Source organism: Anas acuta, chromosome 2 (genome assembly GCF_963932015.1).
Source record: "Anas acuta chromosome 2, bAnaAcu1.1, whole genome shotgun sequence".
Classification (NCBI taxonomy): Eukaryota; Metazoa; Chordata; class Aves; order Anseriformes; family Anatidae; genus Anas; species Anas acuta.
Window position 1 is genome coordinate 100,097,951 of NC_088980.1, and position 22,036 is coordinate 100,119,986.

General features: G+C 35.0%; 1 protein-coding gene across 3 annotated transcripts in view; it reads left to right on the top strand.

The window, feature by feature from the left end:
• The first annotated feature begins 16,238 nt into the window (after positions 1-16,238).
• CD226 (CD226 molecule) overlaps positions 16,239-22,036 on the top strand; it is a 31,147-nt gene continuing 25,349 nt past the window's right edge. The window contains exons 1-3 of one of the 3 annotated variants that reach the window (XM_068671388.1): positions 16,239-16,472; positions 19,669-19,800; positions 20,156-20,488. In XM_068671388.1, coding sequence (XP_068527489.1) covers positions 19,755-19,800; positions 20,156-20,488 — 379 coding nt within the window. In that variant the 5' untranslated portion in view covers positions 16,239-16,472; positions 19,669-19,754. The remainder of the gene's footprint in view (positions 16,473-19,668; positions 19,801-20,155; positions 20,489-22,036) is intronic. The other 2 variants (XM_068671387.1, XM_068671386.1) reach the window with 2 other exon arrangements.

Below are 22,036 nucleotides of genomic sequence, written 5' to 3' on the forward strand. Positions count from 1 at the left end.
TGTGACTTTGCTTTGTGACACAATGCACTTTGCTTTTTCAGAGACAAAAGAAAAAAGAGCACTCAATGCCAAATTATGTTCAGTTTAAGTAACCTAAAGTTTAGCAAGGATTGTGAGAGCTCTTTCAAAGTGCAGAAATACATAGGGTGAGATGAAGTAGAACTGCATTTTTAAAGCTTATTCAACCTTATTTTTTTTTCCAGTCTGATTTGTATTAAAATGTCTTCAGAGATCCACAATACTGGAAGTCACTAGCCTTGTAAAGAAAGCAGTATGTTCTCGAAGTGGAACTGCAAGTTGAGATGTTTGAAGATTGCAAACCAAGAGATGTTTGAAGTCTTGTAGTTTTGGTAGCTAACTGATTCTCACATCTGAATTATTTAAGTCTGCACAGAGAAAAATTTGTTTAGTTAAGGTAACGTTCCTTCACATGATGGTGGATATTGATTTCTGTTTTTTTTTAAATATCTATAAGCTAGCTATAGTTGAATGATTTCATTAAATACATACCCAATGTAATAAGAACATTAAAAAAAAAAAAAAAATAGGATGCCTGACTACTGTTAAACATTTCTATTTTACTGAGCTGTAGAAATTCTTGAAGAAATTATTCATGTTAAAAAATCTAGACAAATTGCTAGTACATTTGTTGTTACAGTAAGCTTGAGTGTTGTGTTTATCTGAAAATTCAGCAGAGATAGATAACCTCTATTTTCCTTGTATTTTGCAATGTTTTTGCAATTACTGGAGGCAACTAACAATGGCATCAGTACATACTGGTGGTTGGTATTGTTCCTCAGGAAAAAAAAAAAAGCCTCTTGAGAGTTCATGCATCAAATCTCTATACTTACTTTGAGTACAAAGTCTTCAGAGAAGACTTTAAACTAAAAGGTAATTTTCATCATGCATCTAACTCCTCTAATATAACTTCCTAATCTAACTTCTCTCATGAATGGCATGGCCATGCAAGCTTGTTTTTTCCTTTTTAAATCCTTATCCAAGAGAACACTATTACCATTTGCATTAACTCTTACTTAGTTGCCTTCTCTTTTTAGAAGTTTGTAATCAAGTAGGAATTTATTTTAAATTTGAAAGAGATATATACATAAAATCCACTCCAAATGAGGCTTTCACATTTATCAAAGACTGTGTCATCCATTGCATGTTAAAAGCTTTCAAAGAACTCATTTCCACTTGAGCGGTAAAAAAACATTGCGGATTAAACAAATCATATTTGGCTTTGGTATGTATACATTGTCATGATTTACCAGTGAAGTTTTCAAACTTTTGAGTAATAGATTTTCAAGCCCACGTGAAAATTCTCAGATTTCAATTACGAGAAAGGCATTACCCACCCCACCCTACCCCCACCCTCCCCCTCAAGATTTGCGACTATTAGTTTCTTGGTAAATCAGACAGTATCACTCAGTCATAGCAACTACATGACCCCTGGTAGAGTTTTTCATCACTCAATATCAAACTTGCAAATTGCAGAACTTCTTTACTAAAGATGTATAAAGGCTTTTGGCTTCAGGGGGTTGATTGAGCTGTCCGTGCCAGACCGTAGAGGGGGAAAAATTCTATACTGAGACTTTGACCCAGCTTTATGTAAGGATTTCCCTTCACAGTTAAGTGAGACAGCTTCTCAAATTTGCTTGTCCTTCAAGGAAGATTTTTACTGTCCTTTTGGGGAAAAAATTAAAAATGGTTAGCAAAGATCTGAAGAAGGCTGTCTAGGGGGACTACAGTTCAGGCTTCCTCTGATTGTTAACAAATAAAAATAAAAACATCCCTTCAAATCTTTCCCACGGATGGCCTCCTAGAGTTATTTTACAGCTGCACCACTGTCATAGCAGTTATACTACCCTTGCTTGAGTTGTGATAAGTATAATTTCACAATACCTTATTCCTTTTAACTCATATTTTTGCTCCTGGGCCACACTGTAGAAGATGTGCATTCTTCATTTATCATCTGCTCTGTATTTTTTTTTAATTACTTGACCTCATTCAGTAACTGCAATAAATTAATTGAAGATACTTAACTCATCAGTATTAATGCAGCTTAAATAGTAACAGGAACCAGTGCTCAGCACAGGAAAGATGATTGCCTGGAATGTTTAATAGTTTTAAACAAATATGGCGGAGTTCTGGGGTGTGCAAACTAGTATTGTCCCTAGTTTAATGACAATATTTGACAATATTCCTGATAGCTGCTTAGACTCCCCTTCGGTAACCTGGAAGGGTTTGCCTCTGTAGATGAGGATCATTCTGTGCTCTCTGGTCTCAGCGCCAGCTGCTCATAGGTGCATCTTACTTATTTTTATTCATGGTGTTTTAGGTGCTTAAAATTAACAATCGTGACTTTACAAGTCAGTTTGGTATTCTGCTGTGTGTTCTACCTGCCAGCCCTAACTCAGCTACCATGACCTTTCCAAGTGTGGGGGGGAAGTATGAAAACTGGTCCAATTTTCAATGGAAGAGGAGATTCTTACAATACCACTCTCTTCCATTCCAAATGGGGAGTCGCAATCTGCACTGGGTTTACATCAAACAAATGGGCTCGGGTTCACAAACGTACTAATTCTTTGTAAACTCATGAATCAATGTTGAATAATCAATTTGAGTGTTTTGTTATCATTTGAGCTTCTTCATTATTTACACACAGGTATACAAAAGCTTGTACTTTTGAGATTCTGGTCCTTATATATTTGGCATGTGTCCACAGATTGTTGTAGATCAGGAATGTAATTTTAAGAGATCAGTACTGCGTGTGATTTTTGCATATGATTCTGTAATTTTATTCAAAATGAACAAGTTGTAAGGCAGTTGGAGTTTGGAAACAGATTCTGTTTTGTTCCATGAATTTTTTACGTTTCCTTTCAGCTTCAGCTGAAAGTAAGAATAATCTGTTCTATAAAGAAATCTCAAGAGGCTAGGAAAAGAAATTTTATTGTTTCATATTACATTTTATGGTTAGATTTTTATATTTTATTCAGAGAATGCTTTTGAATTTTGAGTAACTTCATCATTAGTGTTTTTCTGCTTTTATTGTCTTTTGTTGTTTTTGACACACCTTTGACGTACCTTTATCTACCTTTTAGATCACAGAATCACAGAATTTCTAGGTTGGAAGAGACCTCAAGATCATCGAGTCCAACCTCTAACCTAACACTAACAGTCCCCACTAAACCATATCCCTAAGCTCTACATCTAAACGTCTTTTAAAGACTTCCAGGGATGGTGACTCCACCACCTCCCTGGGCAGCCTGTTCCAGTGTCTAACAATCATTTCAGTAAAGAAGTTCTTCCTAAGATCTAACCTAAAACTGCCCTGGCACAACTTAAGCCCATTCCCCCTCGTCCTGTCACCAGGCACGTGGGAGAACAGACCAACCCCCAACTCACTACAGCCTCCTTTAAGGTACCTGTAGAGAGCGATAAGGTCGCCCCTGAGCCTCCTCTTCTCCAGGCTGAACAAGCCCAGCTCCCTCAGCCGCTCCTCATAGGACTTGTTCTCCAGGCCCCTCACCAGCTTCGTTGCCCTTCTCTGGACCCACTCAAGCACCTCGACGTCCTTGTAGCGAGGGGCCCAAAACTGAACACAGTACTCGAGGTGCGTCCTCACCAGTGCCGAGTACAGGGGGACGATCACCTCCCTAGCCCTGCTGGTCACACTGTTTCTGATACAAGCCAGGATGCCGTTGGCCTTCTTGGCCACCTGAGCACACTGCTGGCTCATATTCAGCCGACTGTCCACCATCACTCTCAGGTCCTTCTCTGCCTGGCAGCTCTCCAACCACTCATCTCCCAGCCTGTAGCTCTGCTTGGGGTTATTGCGCCCCAGGTGCAGATATAACAATGCATTATCAAGAGCCTAAAAATATACATTTTTCTGGTCAGCAATTCTATCCAATACATGAATCTTAAGTTTAATTTGGCATTTCTAATTCTTAGTATGCAAAATTATGCCATTTAAATTGTCAGCCATTATTATCACACTAGTCTGAAATATAATGTTGAGTTTTTAAACTCAACCATAGAACCATGTTTTAATACTGTTTATTGTTCTTTTGAAAAATATACAATTTCGTGTTGCTCTTTATTTTTTACTAAGCAAAATTCATTTCTTCTCCTTTGTAAGGCCAGCATTCACATGATTTCATCAAAATATCAGAGGTTAACAGTAAGTCTCGCTGCCAAATGAAACCGATGATTTTCAGAAAGCTGATGGGTGTCTGTTGATCTGTGGTTTTACAAAGCAGGGGTGGTGCATGCAAAGCCCCTTCTGGTATTTTCAAACCTGTCAGAGATACACCCTACGACTTGCAGAACATGCTTTTATCTGCAAAAGACTGAAAACTCTGCTAAACTTGCTGCCTTCCCTTTCAAACGCAGTGCAAGAACTTATCACAGTAAATAGCCATGACAGATAATTATCACAATCAAAAATGCTTTATTCACTCTAAATTGCACCTATTCACAGAGTGCAATGAACTAAGTATTTTATCCAAACATAAAATTGTATCATTGCAGAGATGTTGTGAGATTTTAAGGCATACAGTGGGAAGAAACCATATAACCTTTCAGAATTGAAATAAACAATATCTTCGGAACTCAGTAGCTATTTCACAGTAAAATCATGCTAGAAGAGAATTAGCCCAAAGCTTGCCTGGCTGAGAGCTGTCTTTAGAATCCACGAGGACAGGATGTCTCACCTAAGTGGTGAGAGAACAGACTGCACTCACCCACATTTCCTAGGACACAGTGGTCAAAGACTACTGATCCGTCTTAATTAGAGCAGGAAAGTTCTGGCTGAATGTGCTTTCTAACTTTAGTAGCAATAAGGAAAAAATGCAGCCAAGTTCCAATTTGTTTGCTTCTTTCTGAAAAAGAAGGAAAACCTGTTTTAGGTGTGCCTTAGATATTCTTGGTCTGGGTATACAGAAGCTAATTGTTTTTCTCACTCATTTGTGAGTCATTGTAGTGGAATGCTGGTTCAGTTGCACAACATTTTTGAAAACGAAGAAAGAGGACCAAGCAAATCTGCTGTATACTCCTTCACAATTAATGCTGGCCAGGTCACATCTGCTTTCGGAAGAATCACTCAATAATGGTATTTCTGACCATTTGTATCAAAGCTGAGAAAGTTTTGTTAATCCTGAGGTCAAGAGCCGAAGAATCATGCATATGATTGCTTCCTATAAAATAATTTATAGCAAACTTACTGTTTAAAAGTAGAAATTTAGCATTGTCTTTGACATAACATTTGCCAAAAGCAGCACAAAAGAACACAGAAATAAAAAATATTTTCTAAAATAGAAAAGGCTCAAAATAAACTTTGTGGAAAAAAGTCTTCTCTGTGTGTGTGTGAAATATCTCAATCAACAAGCTTGGCTAATTTACAGCAGGTTCTTTTGACTAATGAAAAGTAGATCTGACCTTTCAAGCAATACATATCCATGCGTACTTTCTGGAAGAGCTAATTTTTGCTTCTTACGGGCAGGTAAAACTGTATGTTTCCTTTTCTTTCTTGTTCTATGTGAGAAGTGTTTCTAAAAACAACAAAAGGTATAGAGTAGCATTCAACAAATAACAGTGCTAGCAAGTTGAATGTTTGAGATGTTTGAAGCCATCAGAATGCAGTTTGGCAATTCTCAGTGCTTCATGTAGATAATACAAGATGTGTTCACTAGAATGAGTAACTTTCATACCTTGCAGTCTTTCGCAGGTGTTGTTTATATAAAAAGGCAGCTTTAGAAATGTTTCATAATTAATGAAAATTTTCAGAAACCTCACCTGATATTGAAATACATGAGATCATCAACAGCAAGGCATGTCTCTTAAAGCCAAGTATTCTCAGTTCTCACTTCTTCCATAACATTAAATGCAAAGCTTCATGGAGAGAGAGCAGATGTCCTCGCTGCCTGGGACTTGGTGTTTTACAGGTACAGAGAACTGAAAGATAACCTCTGTCCTTGTTTCCGATCCATGAATGGTAAATGTGTGTTATGAAAAACTTGCCAGCCGATTTAGTTGAGGTCTAAACTTCATCAAAACCATCATTAGATGATGTTAAACTTTTAACATGAAGGTCATATCTCCTCAATTTAATTTCCCATGTGAGGTCTGCATCACAGGTCGCTACTTACTTCAGAGATCAGCTAGAGTGTCTTGGTGCCAATCATTGAACCAAATGATGAACCAAAACCTGAACACCACCAAAGAATTCCAAACAAAAACAAACAAAAACTCCTCAAAAGCTCTTCTCACAGAAGAAAATACAGTGCTCAAAATTTAGTTAGATTGGGAAAAAATGTATTCTTGACTGAGGCAGCAACCACTATGTTAATATCAGAATAGCAGTACTCATCACATAAATCCAAATGTAGGGTATTTTAGAAAAGCTCAAAGTGCTTCCACTTCAGAAGTGAATTTTACAAAATCAAGGAGAAAATTTTCTTTCCTATCAGTCTTCATTCTATGATTCTAGTGCTCTCATAATTGATGATTTGCACAGGGAGCCATTTCCCATTGCCATGGCAACTAGGTTATGACTCACTCTCTGTCACCCAGGTTTCTTGCCCATTGGGAGATTTTTCCAGAAAGATGTATTCCAGACACAATAATAGTGCCCAAATAAAATCTTTAAGTTACATCCAATTAAATCGACTTTATCTGAATTTCAGAGCTTTTCCCAACCTGGAATTTCCTGAATCCTGAGACTATGCACATGCTTCAGTGCCTTGAAGATCAGATTCTCTGTGGTTTGAAAGCTTTTTATAAATGCTTTTCAAGAGCTAATGTAAAACTTCTGCAGGTAGAAGCAGTGTTATTGGAATTCACAACTTTTCTGAAACATTTGGTGTAATTTGGAATCCATTTGTGTAATTTAAGATATCTACTGCTCATAAATCCAAAAATTATTTCTGGAAAAAAATTTCTTAAACCCTTTGTAGTGGTTGCTTTGCACTTGCAAAATGTACTATTTCCAGCATTAAAAATTAGTTTCAAAAAAAAGGAATGTCCAATTCCCCTGCCTACTGGTTAATGACCTAATATAAAAGCTACACTTGAGTAAGAATGCTTCTGCTGTCAGAAGTTACTGAGCATAATGAACTGTGTATGAAAAATCTCTATGGATGGGCCTGCTATTATGTGCGTAGGTGCAGAGCCACCACTGGGGAGGACTCTGGGATTCGGGGCACCATGCTACTTGCAGCTGCCTCTGTGGGGTGGGGTTCTCCCTCTCTGCACCCAGTGGTGGAGTATCCACAGCAAACAGCCAGAGAACAGCTTGGAAGGCAATGGTGGTGTCTAGCATAATGCTAATGGTGGCTTCTGAATGCCTTTCTGTACTATTTTTACATTTGTTAGAGGAAAATGACTTTTGCTCACTTTGGGTGTTTGTTGATAGTAATCTGTATCTGCTTTGTTTCCATTTATTGGGTTTATCATTACAGCAACAGAGGGAAAGAAATTAAACAAAGCTGCTATTTTAAGTCACAAAGGGACTGAAGCCAGAGTCAGAAAAATGTATTTGAATGTTTGTTTTTAAAGTTGAATTTCTTAATGACAATGTTATGCTAGCATCCTGTAAGAATAGAAACAAACAAACAAACAAAAGCATTCTATATGCTTTAAAAAACTTTTCATGGCAAAACAATTAGCATCTAACATGGAAGAAAAATCACCATGCATGTAATAATAACTGACTTTAAGAAGCCAAAGAATGTAAAAATAAAAAGAAAGATTTAATTTCACATGATGTTGAACTAGATCCAAGCAGAGGAAATATTATTCTATAGACAAACTCACTATAGGGTGTAGCAGGAATTGAGGTCAAAATGTAATCACCCAGAACGCAGCTCTTCAGGGCAGAATGTTTTTTTCTCCCATTGAACTGAAACGTCTATTAATGGTAATAAATCTTATCCTGTGCTGGGAATGTATTCGCAATGATGTGTCAGAAGAAAGTTCTTTAACAGCCTACACACTTTTTCATATGACTCTTTAAAATATTCTGTGTTTTCTCTCCAATGTGCTGGTATAATTTATTTTCAGTTAAAGTGAAAATGCCCAACTGGAAACAGTGGTAGGTGACAAGTGCTAAACCAAGGGTCTGAAATCCAACAGTCTATGCACAGAGAAAGAGAGAGAGAGACTGTAAAAAGTAAAATAGCCTGATGAAGTAAATAAGTTCAAAGGCAAAACTATAAACACCTGTGAAAACACTAACTACCTGCACTACCGTATTTTGTAAGGATTTTGTTTGAGCTTTATTTTCTTCTTATTTTGCTGTGCATGTCCTCCTTAAAATGCTTTCCATTTCTTCAGTTCTAGAAACATTTGTTGAACTTTCCTTTTTGAATTGCAGTCAGTGCTCTTAACATCAGTTAGCAGATATTTGTGCCAACCACTTAACTGTTAGATCCCTTTATACCATCATAGGTACAGTAAGTTTTGTTGTTGTTTTTCATATCCAGTGTAACAATATTATTGGTGCCTCTCTTACAAGCATACTACATAAACATGAGTGTCGTGTTATATTTCTCTTCTCATCTGTGAATGAAACCATAAGTAATGAATAAACAAAATTTTGTAATGGTATGAATGTGTCTGTCCAAGAGTATTACTCTAACCATAGTGGCAGAAAGGTACAAGTTTCATGCACTGCAAAGCCTTCATCTTTTCCAACGAAAATAAAGAGAATATAAAATGATCTACTTTGGCAGTTCTATATTTTTTTCTGCTTAAAATGTCCTTATTCTGCCATTCTCCCAACTCCTATAGTTGTCCTTTCTTAGCTTTAGTTAGAATCTTTTCATCTGATTTCACAGAAACTAGCACAGTCTATTTGAGAATTACTGATAATCTGCTGCTGACCAGCAGAGTGAAATGACGCACAAACCCACCGCAAGCTTCTGTCCCTGACAGACCACAAGCAGCTCACCCATCTATAACATCAGGCTAGCAGCATCACAGGACACTAGGGAACTCCACTTGTGTTTGCAGTGTCCTTTTTCCTGGATAAAATGAGAAGAGTCATGCTTCTTTCTGTCTTGCAGTCAGTGCATTTTATTGCTGCTACATTTAAAAGGAGTTAATCTCTGCATAGTCTTTCTCAGAAGTCCCCTCACAGAAGTAATATCAATGTTTTGTAGTAGTCATTGGAAATGTTTTACTTGGTACCCAAGAGTTTTGTTTTGTTTTGCGTGTGTATTTTTTTTTTTCCTTTACCACTAACCCTCACCTCTCACCTGCTTCATTGGATGTATCAGTAAAACAAATGACAGCCTTTTTCAGATGCAGTAGAAGGTCATAAAGGGAAAAAATGAATTCAGAGCATCAGAAATTTCTCTTTGTAGAAGTAATTAACATTGTCAAAATCTTTCAAGAAAAGCAGAATGAGAACTATTTAAGATGCTTTAGATACCACCTGTCTTATACAAAGAATGTCTAATATCAGAATGACATGAAATCTGTATCTTTGTTCTCAGAAGATTTTATTCACAATTTGATGAATTAATTGAGCTGCCACATTCCATATATTATTATATATGTGTTTTTTGAAGTAATAGATTTTCTGCTCAAATAGAAGGGGTGCACATATATATTCATCTTAGGTTTAATAGGAAATACCATTGATTTGGCTCTGAAAAAAAAAAAAAAAGCCCATTGAGACTAAAACAACATGCAGGAAATACCATTTACCATCATCTACAACAGCAATAAAAAGCAGCACACACTGCTTAGGGATATGGTTTAGTAGCTTAGGGATATGGTTTAGTGGGGACTGTTAGCGTTAGGTCAGAGGTTGGACTCGATGATCTTGAGGTCTCTTCCAACCTAGAAATTCTGTGATTCTGTGATTCTGCTCTCAGTCAAGCCAGGAATTTTGAGACAAAAATCAGCTATAAGGATATACTGTATCCTTTATTTTACGTTTTGAAAAATAATCAACAACAACAAAAAAAACTAATGTTATATATCCAGGTTTCTCATTGCAAAATACATTCATACTCGTAAAGGATACAAACAGTACTTCAAGGAAGTTGATGAATCCAATTCTGTCCTTGATTTTGATCTTGATCCCGGATACTAGCCCTGAAACCTACAGTTGTATGTAGGGCAGTTCAGTGTACATGAAGACCACTCTTCAGTTAGAGCTATAAGAATGAACTGCCTGCAAAAACAAGGTCTCTGATCATTTCTGATCAACCTAAATTCAGTCAACAAAGTCTTTAAAATTATCCTAGCAAGGTTTACTTCAGATTATCTATTTATATTCCTTCCTGTGTAATGCATCAGATTATTCTGCTAAGCCTTTGAGCACTTGCACATCATAAACACAGATCTTCACATTTTTAAAAAGTCTCTTTCACAGTAACAAAAGTGAAATAAAATTTCAATTAAAATAGAAAGAAAAAATAAATATCTGCAACTTTTAACTTTGGATGGTTCAAAATAGGTTAGGTTTCAAACTGGTAGGGGTTTCACACAAAATTTCAAGTAAGAGGAATTGAACCAAATTGTACAAATAAAAGCACAATATTTTTAATTAATAGCAATATCAATATACCAATGTAATTATGTTATGATGTTTGATAAGCCATCTTTGAGCAGGTATGCTACTTTACAGACATTTTATGTTACAGTTCACATACATAATTAAAAAAAAAAAAAAGGGTCCAGTTCCCTTTGTTATGAGTAAATTAATGAAATAAAAAACTCTGCAGTCACCATAATTAAATTAAAAAAAAAAATCCTCATTAAATAATTTGTGATGATTCTGTAATGGTTGCTCTGAAACCATACTGATGTAATATAATTAAACTTTCAGGATCTTAGAAATCAACGATCACAGTTGCAAGCTAAATTTAGGAAAATAAAGACAACCTATTATATTCCTTCTCAAACTGAAGAGACTAATTGAGAATATGACTCACCACTGCTTTATGTCTGCATAAATATCACTGATTTCTTTGCATCTCCATTAGCATAAAACAGATGTAATATGTTGTAGTGAATCAGGCAGGAGGTTATGGTACAATTATACTATTTCTACTAAAACAAATGATTACAACAGATATTCCTTAGTTCCACTAATTTACAGTTTACTGCAAGACCTTTCTTGAAAAGTCTCTACTGTTGTGTCAGGCCTTCCCTGAGCAAATGAACTGTAAAACAGCATAGTTATCAAGAAACATCTATTCTTGATTTTAGTAAAGATGGGATTTTTGCTTGAAGAATTGTAATGTATCAGTATATGAGCATGTAATGGTAAAAACAAAATCCAAAACCAACAGAGCGTAATTAATTGCAATAAAACAGAAATTTTGTCTTCAGATGTTTTTTTGTTTGTCTGTTTGTTTGTTTGTTTCTTCCATTTCATTGCATATTAGAAGTTTTGTTAGGAAGTAGTTGTTGGTTTTCCATTTTTTTTTTCTTTTTTTAAAATTAATTAATAAATTAATTATTTTTTAAATTAATTAATTAATTAATTAATTAATTAAATTAATTAATTAACAATGGATCATTTACAGGTCATTAGGTCATCATCAGGTCATTAACAATGATCCTGGGGAGAGACAATAATATTAATTAATTAATTAATTTAATTAATTAAATATTAATTAATTAATATTTATTATTATATATTATATATTATATATTAATATATATATTATATTAATATAATATTAATATTAATTAATATTATTGTCTCTCCCCAGGATCATTGTCCTCTGTAGAGTGGGGGAATATAGAGCCTTGTTTGTTCAAAAGTATGCTAGCAAATATTTTTAGTTTTCTATTCTGAATACCGTTAGCAGTATACCTCTAGGGAAAGAGGTTGCTTGTTTGTTCTGAAGTATGCTGCTTTCAAGGGGCAGTTTGAATGGGCTGGTATCTCCTGCAGCATTTAAAACCAGTCAAAGAACAAAAAGAGGAAAAGAAAAGCTACCATGGATTTGTGCCAAGTTAGCTCTCTGGAAATCGCTGTAACAATTAGTGGATCACTCACTAAGTTAACAAGACCTTGTGTTAGGCACTACCACTGCCTTCCATGAAACCACTGTACCAAGTGCCTAGGTGCCCTTGGTTTCTTTTCATCAGAACACAGGTAATGAACCAGAACAAGGTAACTCTAAGATGTCAAACCTGCTGGGTGTGACTCATTAAATAAAAGAGTCTGAAAATAAAATTTCCCCCAAACCCTGTGTCCTCCTGGGAGCTGGTCTCTCTCCAGTTCTGCTGCAAAACCTCTCCATGCCACCTGGGTGAAAGGCTTCACAAGGCCACTGCCTTGGTGGCATCAGGTGTTGTCTGCCTCCTGCTTCAGGGTCTTTTCTCATCTGCTTCTGGGCTCTTGCTGCAGGCACATGGCTTCCTGCCCCACCTCAATGTCTAGCCGAACCTGTCCTTTCTCAGCCATAGGCCAACAGCAACTTCCATCTCTGTTGCCCAGTGACACCCTGCTCCCTCCTTTTTTATTTTTAATCAGAAAAAGAAATATGCAAAAGTCTTCAAACTAGACATAGCTAACAAAGCAAAGAGTTACCTGATTTTCTGTTTTTACACATCACCACTGCTAACTTGAGATACTGGAGTTTGGTGGGGAGGGAGACCCTTTAGTTGTGTTTGTGTAGGGGGCGAAGCTTTTAGATAGTATTGGGCGATTGATTTGATTTAGTTGGAAAGAGATGAGCAATATCAAAAAATAAATTCTGCTACTTTGCTCTTTATCATTTTTTTTTCTCAGAAAAGGGGCACAAAAAGGGCTTAAGAAAATAAGATACTTGAGATTTACTTATTTATTTATTTATTTATTTATTCTAGAAAGGTAGGCTGTATCAGGTCCTGAATGCATCAACAAAAAAATGTGAAGATGCTGTATAAATAAAAGATGCGGTCTTTTCTCTCTTTAGCTTTCTCCCTGGATTTTGAAAGCCATTTTTAAAGCTATAAGCTTCTTTGCCATCTATCAGTTCCAGATCTTCCTTGTCTTGTCCATGTCTGAACTGACAACGCCATATAATTCAGGGTAACCTCAACCTTAACTGAACTGCCTCTGCAGGAAGGTTTCACATCCTGGCTATATTTGAGGATATTGTTTAGGAAACAGTTCAGTAAGCCTTTGCCAGCAAAAGGGAAAAGCAGCAACATTCATTTCCTTGAACTGGCTTTTAACAGTTTTAAAGTTTTTTTTTTTTTTTTTTTTTTTTTTTTTTCTCTTATCAGCATGATTGACATAAAAAGTAGAGTTGAATCAGGAAAAGAATAGTTCAGGAAAGATAACAGGTACATAAGAGAGAATGGCTGTGTTCTGAAAGGGAAAGGCCCCTTCCCAATAATGGATTTGCTTGAGGACCTTGAAGTTCTTCTGCTTCCATTTTTCCTTCATTAAAATGAAACTTTCAGATTTCTGTAAATATTATGACTTTCTGGAAATTAATAAGCTAAGAGACTTCAACAGGAGGACAGGAATTTAAAAGCCCACACACATAGCCAACTAAAAAGTGTTGGTACATTAAATTCATAGATACTCAAATATAATTTAATACTTTCCTTTGTGAGTTAGTTTCTTTCATGCCTTTCAAATACTGTCTTTCATGTTAATAAAGATAAAAATGCAAGGTCATAACATAGACCAATTATATATATATATATAAAAAAAAAAAAAAAACAAAAACAAAACAAAACAAACAAACAAAAAACAAAAAACAGTGAATAGAAATCCAATAGTATCTTCTTTCTTCTATTTTAAAACAAAACGAGGAATTTAAAATATATTTTTGTAGATGTTTTCAAATACCTTATTGAACCAATGGCAAATATTTACAGATTTGACCACATACTAGAAAATGTTTAGGTGGATGAAAATGGCTTGGTGATAACCTCTATCATTAAGCAGTTATATAATTAAAATATAAAGAAAATTTTAAATCCTAAAATGAAATGACATGAGGAAGAGGTTCTTCACTGAGAGGGTGGTTGCACACTGGAACAGGCTCCCCAGGGACGTAGTCACTGCACCAAGCCTTTCTGAATTTAAAAAGTGATTGGACTGTGCACTTAGTCACATGGTCTAAATTTTTGGACAGACCTGTGCGGTGCCAGGAGTTGGACTTGATGATCCTTATGGGTCCCTTCCAACTTGGGATATTCTATGATTCTATGAAATTTTTGGTAATTTTCTTGGGATTATTTGTTGAGGTTCTCTGTGTTTTTTAAGTAGAACACTTTTTTTTTTTTTTTTTAATTGTCTTAATAATTGTTTTAAGGTCACTTTTTTGTCATATTTTTTCACTTTTGTTTTATTCAAATGGACAGAAGAGTGCTTTGAGCATCTGTTTTAAGAATTTTCCCTTCACACAAACAGACACACAAACTTCTCTGAAGTTTGGTAAGTCATAACAGGCAGACAGTCTAGCCACAAACACATCAAAGGAACACTGCTTACACAGTGAACTTAAGAAATGCCACAAACCTTCTTATCTCTTACTAACACACCTCTCACTTTAGAGTCAGCAGCTGTATTGCTTTACAGTGTCTAGTTCAAAATTTGTTCTGCAATGGTGTTTCTCCCAGTTCCTTAACCAGACCTTTATACTATTACTATTAGTACATTTTACCATGAGCTTATTCTGTCTTTCTGCATAGCTTTTCTATGTTCAGATGCCATAGATTACTTGTGATTAATCTCCCTGAAAATAAATGTGAAACTACCCTTCCTGGATCTCAACATTTAGTGATATCTAGCCTTCATACTGCAGCTGTGGTTTTATCACCAACAGTCTTCAGCTTCCTGACCTGTTTAGGTGCTCAGTGTTGTGTTAGAATAAATATCCAGTTAGTGGTCTGGTTCCAAAACTGCAAATAATTTTCCAGTTCCAGAAATGTAAGAACATAATCTAAAGACCTCCCTCTTGCAGTTTTTCAGGCTGAAACATTTCATCATAGAATTATAACTTATATTGCATAGCCTCCTGGTGATCAGTGTGTTTAAAAAAAATAAATCAAGAACTTAAGTGTAATTTATAAATTATATTTTCTTTACTTTTCTACATTGAAGAAGGCCTTTATATTCAATATATATATATATATATATATATATATATATATATATATATATATATATATATATATATATTTTGCCCCTGTCTGGATCATATTTAGTTATCTATCCCTAAAATGTGATTGCATTTAATTCACAACTTTTTTTTCTTTTTTTTTTTTCTTTTTTTTTTTCAGTTTCTTTGGAGAAATACTGGGTGTTAACTTCTACTCTGAGGTGAATGAGTACATAGTTAAGAATCTTATCCATTATGTTACTGCATCAGGCATGCTTGTAGATTAATTCAATTTGGTGGTCTTTATTAATTCAATTAGATTAGATGCAGAATAGGAAAAAGCAGATTGAATTATTTGCCTTTATCCAACTGTAGCACTCAGCCTTCCTGTTTAAAAAAATTGAAAGAAAATCTAATTTCCTTGATGGCGGTAGAGAAGAGAGCCTTATCTTTGGAGAAAGAGGGAGTTATACCATTTGTCACTGAACTACCATTCTGGGTTGGTTAACCTGGTGCCTAAAAGGAAGAGCTAATCTTAAGAGATGATCAGACCAAGCTCAAAATATGCAAATCACTCTTCCCAGCGTATTTTCTTCATTATTTTCACTGAAGAATCACTGAAACTGAACAGACCTGAACAGACCCTGTCCATTTTCCCATTGGCCATGTTTATAGGTAAATAAATAGTACCTGGAGTGATCTCCTTTTTGCTTATCTCCTGCTTCAATTCACTGCCACGGTCAAGGCCCTTATTCTGATGGTAGCACTAGTATATTTGCCTCTTTTTCTGCACTATTGCTGCAGGCCTATCTGTTATATCTTAAATACTAATGAATAAAAAGGGTATTAACATTGTGCTGGCTCTATATGTATGTCTTATTCTTCACACTTTTATAGCAATTTCCATTAGAGAACCTCATTACAGAAATTATTGTGACATGCTTTGAAACAGCAGCCTTCATTATATATTATCTATGTATTGGATTTGGGGAAATTAATGCACCAAGAAATGAAATGACTCACTCAGGGTCACAGAAGATGTGTGTTCAAGTCAAGATTAAAATCCAAGCCGTAGATCTCCACTGTGTTTACTGCACAATTGCTTCTTTCTCTTCTCTTTCTAGTTTTTCTTTTAAACCACACCCTAGTTACACATTCAGCTGGAAAATTCCACTATGCTGTTTTTGCTGTCAAACAGTAATTAGCATTTAGCCAACAATTAGTGAAAAATGGCTTGATTGCCTCTCTGAATTTCTTCTTCCTTTGCATTGGGATTCACAGGACAGAGAGAAAGTGGGATTATTGGGAAAGAAGAGAGGGAATGGCAGAGAACCAATGAGGAAGAGCCTAAGGAACCACTCAGGTGATGGGGTGACCATGAGATGTACTGCTGCTGCTCCTGTAAGTCTCTTCTCAAATCTCCACAGATGATCAGAGAAATGTGGATTTCCCAGCCTTTTGGTGCTGGGGAGAACAGGGAGAATCATAGGTTACAAGTCAGGTAGGTAGGATGGAAGGCTGAAAATGGACCTTCCCTTACGCAACCTGCTCTGTTATGTTCACAGCCCAGAAGGGCAGTGTGGAAGCAATGTTTATTTCTCTTTTTATATGTTAAATGTTATGTGAAAAAATGACACAAATTGTGTGCCTGCTCCCAAATTATGCCAGTAGGTAAGTGGTACATACAGTGCCTACAGCTTTCTAATTTGTGAATGCAGGCATGATGCCCAGGTGTTTAGAGGGAGCATGAAATTCAGTCTTTAGGGGGAGACCCAGTAATGCTCTGTTTACAGGCTGCTGCTCTTAGTGGGTGTGACAAAGGACCCTGTTTTTAGGACCAACTAACTGACCAAGAATCTCTGACTGACTTTGTAGTAGCTGTGTCTATTGTAAAACAAATAAATGTCTTTAGACAACATTTTATATCATTGATCATTATGTGAAGTTGGACATTATGTAAAGATGAACATTAATTTCTTAACTTTTGTTTTTCTTTTAATGCCATGTGCAGATAAATGAGTATGAAATCCAGATGAATAAAGAAGTAATTTGTATATATACAGATAATTTAAGAATAATTTTCACTTAAGAGAATTTGTCTTTATTTTGGAGATATTCTGAGTACTTTATCTTACCTTTAATTAAAGAATGGATGTGTAAGAAGTTTCATTTGTAATAATAATTGAAAAAAAAATTATGTTAACATAAACTTATGTTTGTTTTCTTTCCACTGTACAATTTGCAAAAATATCAATCATCTGTAAACTCGTATATGCATATGTAATGTGACAAGAAAACCAACAAACAAACTTCAAGGTAGAAAACTTTGTCTTTTGCCCCTTCATTTGCAACTACAGTTTGAGAACAGCTAGTCACTGACGTTATTAGAGATTTAAATGTAAGAAACACATCCTGTGTTGATGGTTTAAAGGCCACAATGCCCCGCAGCATCCAGGAACCAGACCTCTTCAGCTCACAGAATCCTTTCTTCTCCTATGCAAAATATGCAGTTTGGTTTCTGAAACTTCCAATTTCCTGTCCTTGTTTTCAGCAATGCACCTATTTCCTGAGACAAGCTAAATGTCCATTAATATTTTTATCAGTTTGAAGAGATAAATTTGCAATCCAAATAAAACAAGACTAAGTCTTCAATTTTTTTTTTTTTTTTTTTTTTTTAATATATTTATATTTCAGACTCAGGATAAGATGGACTACTGACACCATGGAGTATTTTGTGAATCCAGTTTATGGCTTGTCCAGGAAAATATTAAAATGTTAATTGTTCAGTTAACTTGTACTTAAGGATTGCTATTAGAAAATGTGAAGTTTTTTTTAAAAAGAAGCTCATTGAGTTATAAAACATTATTGGTCCTCACAGCTTGTGCTGTTGTAATGTTCCAGTGCTTGAGGAAATTGAATATTACAGTAATTAAAAAGAAAGCACTATGTAAATGAAAACATTATGAAAGCAAGGACATAAGATTTGTTGTTGTTGTTAAATGTTGTTAAAGTTGTTAAACTTGGAAGGCTGGGCCCAGGTTTCTAAAAAAAAAAAGGTTTTGTATATAATATTTTCCTATTTTTCTAAAGAACTTTGATTAGTGGGTAAGGCATCCAATTAATTTGAAGAACAGAACTTCTTCATAAGATAACAAACTAGAACTTTCCTGTATTGAGAAGGAATATATTACCTAGAAAAACTGTTTTTACCTACAGCTGTAAATATGATTTCTAGGACAGGAAAATTGTCCAGGACAATTGGACAGGAAAATTAAGGAATCGCTTATAAAAATGAAAAATCATGAGGATAAAAAAGAAAAAACACTTTCACACTGAATCTCAGATCTGTTCCCTTCCAAGGGCAGGCTTTCCAGAAGAAGAAAATAAATAAAGTTCTTGAATCCTTAGTAAAACTTTTTCTAGATAATGAGATCACAAAAATTATATGAGCTTAAGAAATTGTGGAAAGTAACCTTTATAATTTTTTTTCATTGCTTAACAAAGACACATTATTATTAACATACTTATATAAATATATTACCTTTTATTTTTTCCTAAGAGTAAAGATAAGCTTTAATTCAGGTAGTACATGTTTTTGAATTAAAAATTGTCATAGAGTACATTTATTCTATCACTTCATTGTTAAATCAATATATTCTGCTATATTAGAAAAATAAGGTAGAGTAGAAAAAATACAACCACAACAATGGATAATTAGAGATCTAGCAAAGAACTGGAACAATGCAAAACAAATTGTTGTATTATCCTAAAACACATCTACTTTCACACATACCGATAAATATACATGTTTTGGTTTACAGACAGGTTGTTGCATTGTGATAGGAGTTTTAAACAGATCTAATGCTAATTTCTACTCAATCTCATGCAGGCTATTACTTATTACTATTTATTTTTGTTGTCAGCTTTAGTTCAAACTACATTTGTTTATTCATTTGAGAATTTTAGATTGTTGATTCAAACTTCAATCATTATATTGTTCCAATTTTAAGCAGCTCTGCAAAACTGTGGCCTGCTGAAGTGCAAAAATGCTTGCAGTTGTCTGGAGAAAAATCAAATGTGAGAGTGTAGTTTGTTTTGATACTTTTCAATGTAAGTCACAAATACTGAGGATTCTTACACCTTTAACAAAAGATTTCAAGCTGCACAATCATGATTCCTAAATACTAACTTGTGATGTTTTATGATAAGTAAATTCTCAGATCTTAAGACATTACTTTTTGTAACTAATCACAGAATTATAAACTCTAATTTATAGGAACTGTCTTATCTTCTCCCAGATTTCTTGCTCCTCAAATAATAGGTAGATGTTGAACTGCAGTGTCAAAACATGGAGAAATTATGTTGATTTTGAGTAAATAACATAGAAGTGTTTTGCTTGTTCTTTTGAAGCCTAAAGATCCCTGCTTCATCATTTATTACAGTATTCATGTGTATTTCTGGAGATTCATTAGTAATGAGAAATTTTCTTTGAAGTGGATTTTGATATGAGTTCAGTCTCTTATGCAATTGCATCAATATCTCAAAGTTGGTGTTAGAATGTGAAAGCAAAAAGCTCATGATGTTTTTCATGTTTCAGAAATAAAAACTTCCTGTGAGAATGTGGTGTGCAGAGACTGCATAAAACCTTGTGTGCCAAAGTCATTGATTCCAGTGTTCTTTGAGATGGACCACACAGCTTTCCTTATTGCTGTTCTTCAGCTCTGTGGAAGTAAGATCCTTCCCCTATTCTTATCTTTTATAGTTTTATCCTTCTATCCTTCTATCCTTCTGTCCTTTTCCTTTTCCTTTTCCTTTTCTTTTTCCTTTTCCTTTTCCTTTTCCTTTTTTCTTTCAACATCATGACAGACAGGATCATAATTAACAAATGTATTACTGTGTGGTTTGTGCAAATGTTAACCGTTCAATAATGTTCACAAAATTATACTATCTAGGGTTAGACTTTATTTTTAGTGAGCATTTTTTTCAGAGTTTTGCTTTTGGCATTGTCAAAGTAATTTCTGAGTTTTACTATAATACCAATTTTCCACAATGTTAATAGTGAAACTGAACTGTGCATGTTTTAGCCCATGCAGAAGGAAGGTTTGTGGATTCAATTGTAAAGCTTTCTGAGAAGATGAAACTGGAATGCATATATCCAAAAAAAGCTGTGATAATCCAGACATCCTGGATGAAACATAATGTAACTTATAAAGAAAATATAGCTGTCTTGCATGCAAACTATGGCATACATATTGAAGACAAATACAAAGGAAGAATATATTTTGAAAATGCTTCCAGGGAAGACAAGTCCTTATCTTTCATCAAGAGCACTTTGGAAGATGTTGGTCTTTATTTTTGCTCCATTGCAACTTACCCAGATGGAACTTGGGAAAAGGTAATAGAAGTTATTCAGCCAGGTAAGAATCTCTCTCTCTCTCTTTCTTCTTATTTTAATTTCTGTTTTATGCAAAACAGAAATATATGCCAATTTAGGGTGTATCTGGTGCTGTATTTTTCTTTTCAATTATTCTTCACATAGAAATGGAGTAACTTAGGGGAAAATGACATGTCAGAAAAGAATTAAATTACTTTGACAAAAGGTCATTTTAGGAGAAGTGGAAAGTAGGGAGTGGAACTTGTGGAGCCAGACAGATGTTACAGCAGCCATGTGTTACATACCAGACTTCAGGTACTAATGTTCATTGCAACAGTAATACTTCCGTTGTAACAGGGTTCTCAGCATTTCAATCAGCTATAGGATCTCTTCAGAGGATAAAATTACATCCTTATCAGGGGATAAAATTACACCTTACACTCATGGAGGGTAATGTATATTTATCATTATGTTCCAAAGTGAGGGTACCCTTGTCTCAAAACGGGTATTTTTTTTTCTAGCAGCTCCTCTCTGGTTGTCTTTTCAGGGAAAAAATAAATAATAATGATAATAATAATAATAATAATTTAGGAATGGTGTGGCAACAAAATAAAGGGAAGTAGGGAAGAATAAATGAAGAAAAATGACCTTTTGTTCAAAAGGAGACTGTTCAAAAGTGGAAAAGGGAAGAAGGAATGAAAAGATCCACTTATGCCCACGTACATTCTGTTCAGCTGCCCATGTACTTTCCAAAGGCTCTCTAATTACCTGACCACTCATCCTATTTGATTTCTTTTCCAATTCTATGAGTAACAGGAGAAAAAACCCCTTTTCAAGTATTTTTCCATACATGCCTGTTCAGTATTAGTCACTTTACAACTCTGATGGAAGGTTCAAAGATTCCTTGATGATAGGAGCTGAACTGTAATCATTAAGTCCTTAGAAAATCATTACACACAAATGATAGAACATTCTTCAGAAAGCAACTGATTTTGGTTATTGGTGTATTGATTTGATACAGTGCAAGTAGAAAGAGTCTGTATCTCTTTCCCATCCTCCAGAATAAAAATAGACTTCATTCAATATTTTATTGTGTTTCACAGCTGGGAAAGAATGAGTTGAAAGAGAAATTTAGCTCCTACCTTTTGAAAGACGAGAAGATTAAAAATAAGAGTTCTCCTTGCCTGATCCCTCTCTGTCTTTCAACTTTATTTTCCCTGCACTTCTATTATTTCATTGTTACAATGAAGTGGTGGACCTGACTCTTGTAGTAGATACCTAATTTAAAAAATGTTAAAGCTAGATTGTTCCTGCCTTCACCATTGAAGACTTCTGAAACTTGATTTTAGCCAATAATTTTGGTGATGGAATGGGAATCCAGTTCTGTCTTTCTATAGCTTTCCAGATAGCTTTTTATCTGTAAAAATGCTACTTATCAAAGCAGAAACTAAACCACACACAAATTATTGGCCTAACTTCAAAAAAAAAAAAAAATAAAAAAAATTCTACTCTTCTGAATTACATAGTTACATAAGGTAACTGAAATTATTTTTGCTGTTATAGCCCACTTAGCTTAGCCCCCAAATAATTC